The sequence below is a fragment of the Ictalurus punctatus genome, chromosome 17 (genome assembly GCF_001660625.3).
Source record: "Ictalurus punctatus breed USDA103 chromosome 17, Coco_2.0, whole genome shotgun sequence".
NCBI classification, from domain to species: domain Eukaryota; kingdom Metazoa; phylum Chordata; class Actinopteri; order Siluriformes; family Ictaluridae; genus Ictalurus; species Ictalurus punctatus.
In genome coordinates, this window is record NC_030432.2 from 13,180,595 (window position 1) to 13,188,394 (window position 7,800).

At 37.5% G+C, this 7,800-nt stretch overlaps 1 protein-coding gene across 2 annotated transcripts in view; it reads left to right on the top strand.

The window, feature by feature from the left end:
• The first annotated feature begins 210 nt into the window (after positions 1-210).
• Positions 211-7,800, top strand: part of LOC108278307 (cytochrome P450 2M1) — a 13,856-nt gene continuing 6,266 nt past the window's right edge. Inside the window, exon 1 of one of the 2 annotated variants that reach the window (XM_053687602.1) lies at positions 211-514. In XM_053687602.1, the coding sequence (XP_053543577.1) occupies positions 317-514 (198 nt within the window). In that variant the 5' untranslated portion in view covers positions 211-316. The remainder of the gene's footprint in view (positions 515-7,800) is intronic. The other variant, XM_017491576.3, reaches the window with a different exon arrangement.

A 7,800-nucleotide genomic window follows, 5' to 3' on the forward strand; every position in this document is an offset into this window, starting at 1 on the left:
AATTATCAGAGAAACATTCGCTATTTAGTGAACGAGTGAGCGATTTCAGACACAGCATCAGTTAATACGCGTTTAAGCTTAGGGCCCGCCTTTCAATGGAACAGAGAGCTTCCGCGACCAATTGAAAATACCGTTAGACACTTCCATACATTTAGACACGCCCATAGTTTTAGACACGCCTATTACCCCGACCTGCAGCGACCCTCCCTTGTATGTAACAAGCTTCAGTGTCACATCTCTGCGCTATATAGCGGAGTATTTGGGTTTGTTCTGCATTAAACAATTCTACCGCACTGTCTTTGTTAACCCCTTTATAATGGACGTGTTGATCGCTTTACAGGCAAACTTTTGGCCTGTATTTATTACTGCTGCTGTTTTATTTTTAATATGGAAGAGTCGCGGTAAAGAAAATCAGCCTAAGTTTGGAAGACTGCCTCCGGGTCCCACTCCTGCACCTGTGGTTGGGAATTTTTTTCAGATTAATGTAAAGGAACCGTACAAGTATTACCTTGAGGTTAGTAACTCATCACTTAAATATCTTTAATATTTTTTGTCAAAACATATATTCCGATATACAACAAAACCCGGTGCTTTTAGGTTTATAATTCTACTTCCATTCATAAATAATAAATAATGGATTAGTTGAATGTCATGAGCTACACTACATGACCAAAGGTTTTGTGGACATCTGACCATCACATCCAGATGTGCTTTTTGAACATCCCATTTCGGATTTAATCCCCCTTTACTGTTATAATAATCACCACTCTCCCAGGAAGGCTTTCCACTATTTGGAATGTGGCTGTGGGGATTTGTTAATTCAGCCACAAGAGTATTAGTGAGGTTCTTATGTCAGGTGTGAAGGTCTGGGATGCAGCCTGTGTTCCAGTTCATCTGAAAGAGGTCAATGAGATTGAGGTCAGTGCTCAGTGCAGAGTTCTTCCACTTCAAGCTTGTCACGCCGTTTTCACAATCTCACTGTGCAAATGGACACTGCCATGCTACAGGTTTGGGCCTGTTTGTTCCAGTGAAGGGAAATTGTAGTGCTATAAAATACAGTGCTCTGAAAAAGTATTTGTTTTTATTACCAAAGTTGGTAAATAAATAAATAAATAAATAAACCAAAGTAATCCACTACACATGACTAATTACTACTATAAATTGTGATTTGATTACATTACTGATTGCTGCATGAAAAAAGTAATCAGATTATTAATTACTTTCAAGTTACTTTCAAAACCTATCACACCTACAAAAATACACTACAAGTGTAGTGTAATGAGTGAGTTCTTTCACTCCATAGGTCTTTCAGTAATTTTGGTGCACGTCAATGTAGACATCATCAGAAAAAGTTGGCTTTATCATAAAACCTGCTTCAGGTGTTGTCACTGTTTTTTGGAGTACCAGACCTACAAACTATAAATATAGAACTTTTCTAACTAGCCTAGTTTGCAGTCACAAGGCAAGGGGAGGCACAACTAAGCTATCATTGATCTCTATCATTGGTTTAGCCTTGGCGTAACCACTCATTCTTTGGCGGGGGTGTCCTCCCAATGTTGAGGAAATACCAATCTGTCCCCCCATTGAACAATACAAAATATTTTCTATATGTCCCCCTTTAATGAACCCTGCCAATGGATCTGTCTTTTCTTCATCTATTCTATTTATCTATGTCTTTTCCTTTTCAATATATTTCCCTTTGTTAAGGAACATAGGTGTGTGCCCCCCCTCCAGTTGTACACTTGGTTGCGCCCATACTCAATGCAAGTTCGTTGATATATTTTAGCAGCTCAGTCTATAAGAAATGGAGACAGCAGCCAAGCATGGAAAAGTGCAGCAGAACATACGAGCTTTTTTCAGACAGTAAGTAACTAGATACCTAAATAGTAGGTAACCTTAGCTTAGTATAGAAGGCATCATACCATGGCTTGATTTGTTCTTAAGAACGTCAATTAACTTTTGATATTCTCACACCCACGAAGTAGTCTAGGCTAACGTCAGTTCCAGTTTTTGACCATTAACGTTACATTCACTTGCACATCCTCCCGCCGAGTTCGTTATGAACCCTCACGTTGTGAGAGACTGTTATAAATGCGAGTGAAAGTGTGGAAAGCAGTAATCTAATTATTGACCTTACTCTGATTAAGATAATAACGTGATTAAAGTGTTTACATGAGTCACTTTTAGAATACTCCTTTCATGTACCTGTTTTACATGTTATAGAACATAATTAGATTAACGGCACACGTCATTACGTCACCACGCCACGCCCTCCGTCGTCCCTTCAGAATTTCACGTATCAACATACAGTTCATCTTCGTTATGGTACCATATACAGTTTTGGGTGTTTTTATTACATTTTTTTATGAACGCTTTAAGTGCAGTTAATAATTTGTCATGCTGTACGTGCAAATAGACAACTGCTTGAAGCCATGGGCTGCGTCCAAAACCGCGTACTTACCGTCTATATAGTAGCCGAGATACATGTATTTTTCCCCACTACAATATAGTATGCAAGTATGCGGTTTGGTATGTAGCCGTGCTCTCTTGTTTGCCGTAACATGTTGAGCACTGCCGTGTGTGATTGTGTCCTGTCGCAAAATGCGGTGAAAACTCTTACACGATGTTAATAAAGTGATGAAGGTGTTTACATGTCTGTAATACATGTCGATAATGTGACTAAAACAGGAGTACTCCACATGTCTTATTTCGATTAGTGTTTACTTCGAGTATGACCTTAATCAGATTAAGGTAATTAAAAATTGCTGTTTACATGGTCGTTTCTTAATCACAGTATTGCCTTAATCGGGTTAATAGTGAATTATTGTTGTCCATGTAAACGCACTGACTACTTTGTAAGAGTAAGTAGCCTGCTTGCTTGTGTCTGTAAAGATTCTACATCTTTGTTTCACATTCTTAGAAAATTTCCTTAAATGTTTTTCCCTTTAAACGCCTTTGCTTGGAAGCATCCGTGGGCGAAATGGTATTTACAACCTATATAGTGTTGAATTCAGTTTCATAGGTCGCCATCGTTTCTGAGTTTGTTTAAAAGTCATGATTGTGTGTTTGAATGTTAGCGTGTGTGGTTTGACTGCACACATCGTAGCTCGCCTCTATTTGGTGTGGTAGGTTTCCTGGTAGGTTATGGAGCAGGGAATACATCTGGCCACAGGACGTCCACAGCACCCCACAATTTCCCCATGCTATGGGAGCTTCTATCATTCAGAAATCATGTGATTTCAAACGGTAACTATAATCCTAAAACTATGTTCTAAATATGCAAATTTGCAGTATCAAACTTTGGATGTTGCGGGGGGGTGGGGGTGTGTGCGCTTGAACCCCCCCACCATGTTCATGTAAATTGAAATTCATATGGACATTGACACACCTTGTTTTCCTGCTCAGCATCAGAGGATATTACTATTTCAGTTTCAATTACTTTACTGTTTTTTTAAAAAAAATCACCATATATCCATTTTTCCCTTCACACTGACGGTGTGTGCTAGCGTTTGCAGAATTGAGATCTGTCAGCCAATAAGACATGAGTGTTTCCACGTATTTTCCTGTAAACTCTGTCTGATTGGTCTCGCATCCGTTCACTGAAGATCTAAAATTACAACACTGCAGTCTTCTTTTACTGACATTCAGTTACTTAGTGACAAACTGCTCCAAGTGGAGAATTATTCTGGATTAGTGCATTATAATACAGTAATGCTTTAATGCATTATACCGAACTCTGTTTTAATGATTTATTCTGTTTTTGTGTATCTCATACTAAATTGTTTCATAAATTAAAACAAAATTTAAGATAAAACAAAGGCGATCTGAGTAAACACAAAATACTGTTTTTAAATGATAATGTTATTTATTTAAGCAAAAAAGTTCCAGTACCAACTGGGCCTATGTAAAAATGTATTTGCCTCCGTAGTTACTAATTCACCAAATCTATGAAACTGCATTCATAATGTGGTTCATCTGGACTAGATGCAACCAGACAAACCCTGTTCAATCACTTAAATAGAACTTTTTCAACAGCATGGAGTTGGTTAAAAGTACGTACCCAGTAACACACTATGATAAAACTTTAAGAAATTCCAGCAATGATGAGGGGGATGACGGTGATTAAAATACATCAGTCTGGGAAGGGGTACAAAGCTGTTTCAAAGGCTCTGGGACTCCAAAGAACCACAGTGAGAGCCATTATTTCCAAATGGATAAACCTGGCTCAGTACTGAACCTTCCCAGAAGTGTCAGACACATTGGTGATTTGTTGATACATTTTGTCTAACTTCTTTTTTTTTTCTTTTTTTGCTTCAATAAAATAAATACAAATAATATTGTGTGTTTACTCAGGTTGTCTGTTTTATGTTGCATTTCATTTGAAGATAAACTATAGAGTATGAAAAAAAATCAAATACTTTTTTCGCAGCACTGTACAGAGACATTCTATACAATTGCGTGCTTCCAGTTTTGTTGGAACAGTTTGTGGAAGGTTGCATTTGCATGTGATGGTTAGGTGTCACAAACTGTGTGCCATATAATGTATAATCTGGAAGATAAACAGCATTGTTTGCAGTTTTATTGTATGGGTGCAAACTTTTGTTCTACACAGGTAGTTGCATATTTAATATAGATATATTAAACCATACACATTTCAGTCCACTAATATTGGCACCCTTGGTAAATATGAGCAAAGAACGCTGTGAAAAATTGTCTTTATTGTTCAACCTTTTGATCTTTTGTTAAAAAAATTCACAAACATTCTCTGCTCTCGTGAATATCAAACAGTTTCAAACACCACACAGGTTTATATATATATATATATATATATATATATATATATATATATATATATATATATATATATATATATATATATATATATATATTTGCTAAATAGGTGTGCAACAATTACTGGCACCCCATGAATTCATATGGGGAAAAATGTATTTGGCATACATTCCCATTGACATTTTAAAAATGTTAGTACAGCTGGGTGACTATGAACAGAGAATTGTACAACCATGACTTACTGTTTCACAGGGGTATAAATATGAGGTAATACATAGGCCAAATTCTCTTAGTCAGTCATAACAATGGGTAAGACCAAGGAATATAGCTGTGATGTGTGGCAAAAGGTTGTTGAGCTTCACAAAATGGGAAGTGGCTATAAGAAAATAGCACAAGAATTGAAAATGCCCATCTCCACCATCACAGCAATAATTAAGGAGTTTCAGTCAACTGGAAATGTTATGAATCAACCTGGACTTGGACATGTGTCTATATTATCTCAATGCACTGTGAAGAGGATGGTTTGAGTGGCCAAAAAATCTCCAAGGATCACAGCTGGAGAATTGCAAAAGTTAGTTGCATCTTGGGGTCAGAAATTCTCCAAAACAACAATCTGAAGTCACCTACATCACTACAAGTTTTTTGGAAGGGTTTCAAGAAAAAAGCCTCTACTCTCATCCAAAAACAAACTGAAGCATCTTCAGTTTGCCAGACACTACTGGAACTTCAAATGGGATCTGGTTCTATGGTCAGATGAAACCAAAATAGAGCTTTTTGGTAATAAACACCAGAGGTGGTTTTGGCACTGTTACGTCTCGTGACGTAAGGAAGATATGACGGATGCAAGTGCAGTATGTGCAGTTTTATTGAGAGACACGCAGGCAGTTAAATCCAAACAGTAATCCAAAACGTAGTCCACAAATGTAATCCAGTAACATGCAAAGTTCAGACGATTGGCAAACAGGCATACACTGGGCAAAGCAGGAATCAAGGTCGCGGTCACGGGATACAGGGTCGATATACCAAACATGAAACATAAACAATTGCGAGAGACTGGGAGCGGAGAAACCAGCATGAACTAAACAAATGAATCTGGACTATGACTATCTATATTTAATCTAATCTAATATTCCGCGCTGTGTGCTGGGAGGCGCACGGTATATATACAAACATAATCAGCATCGTAATGGCTGACGGCTGAGGGCAATTCAGACACACGTGAAACAATAGCCAATGACGGAACAGGGAGGAGACATAACAAAACATAAATGCACGTGTCCAAATGTCACAAATGTCAACAACGAAAAAGCAGGTGCTCGCGCACCTTGCACGGCACCGTGCATTCACATGCTCTTCAGCATGCTGCTTAAAGGGGATGTTGTTGTGACAGGCACACACAGAGAGGTAGCCATATGGAAAAGTTCCTCATGTCCACGGTTAAATATGGTGGTAGCTCTTTAATGTTTTGGGGCTGTTTTTCTGCCAGAGGACCTGGACATTTTGTTAGGATACATGGTATCATGGACTCTATCAAATATCAACAGATATTAAATGAAAACCTGACATGCTCTGCCAGAAAGCTTAAAATGGGCCGTGGTTGGATCTTCCAGCAGGACAATGACCAAAACATACATCAAAATCAACACAGAAATGGTTTACTGACCACAAAATCAAGGTCCTGTCATGGCCATCCCAGTCCCCAGACTTGAAACTATAGAAAATAAAGTGTAATCAGTGTGTGTAACTACAACGTTTACTAATGTTTGGATATGTTAATAAAGTATAATCTAATATGTATAACCAACAGTTAAAAATATTAGTTAGAAGCATTATCTAAATCCATAGTACACTTGTTAATCAAGTTATTTTCTAAGTCTGTATTGAGTTAGATGAATTCTGTGTCTTACTGAACAGTAGGCCTAATTGTTTTCCTGTTTTGTCCTGTACCTTTCTGCACAGCAGGCATAAAATCTATAAAAAAAATCTAAAACTATACAACACTTTCTAACAAGTACATTCTAAATGTGTAAATTAAGAACCTTGTGTTTGTCTAAAGCAGCTTCACTCTATGGCAATAAAATAGCAGTAAGACACTCACCAGAACTGGGTTTCCAACCATGTGTCATATTTTAAACCAAAGCCCTTTAAGCTTAATACGGAAAACTTTTTATGCGTTTTGGCTGTTCGTTAATAGGCCTACCAGTGGTTCTCAACCAGGGGGCCATAGAGTGGTCAGAGGGGGGCGCAAAAAATTATTTTCAAGAAAAAAAACAGACAGTGCATCATTTGTTCTAGGTGTATTTTATAGCTTTTAATAAAAGAAAGAAAAAAGAATCTGTATTTTCTTTTGGCTGGGGAGACGCTAAGCTTAACCTGCCTTTTATCTAGCTGTCAGTGCAGACCAGTGTTTCCAACTTAGCGATTTTTCGGACCCCTTTAGCGACTAGCGCCTAGCAACAAATTTAGCGACTTTTTGGACAAACCGTAGCAACTTTGCAAATGTCGCCAGTACTGTCCTGCAAGCGTGAGATCTTGCTTTCCTGCTGCACTCACGCATCTCTCTGCGTTTGCTCTGTTCTGCTCTGTTCTCTGTGCATCTGCTCTGTTCATTGAGTGGCTCAGAGCTGGAGATTTAACATCATGGATAACGAGACGCAGCCTTCGTCCCAATTTACACCATTCATATGCAAATGTTTTTAGAATGCAAAATGTTTTACATGTAAAATAGTACACGTTATTACAGCCTAGTTCTCTTGTTCAAAGTAGTTATAGTGTTCAGAAACTATATATGTATGTGTGTATATATATGTGTATATATATATATATGTGTGTGTGTGTGTGTGTGTATATACACACACACACACACACACACACACACACACACATATATATATATATATATATATATATATATATATATATATATATATATATATATATATATATATATATATATATATATATATATATATATATATATATACATGTATGTGTGTATGTATGGGGCCC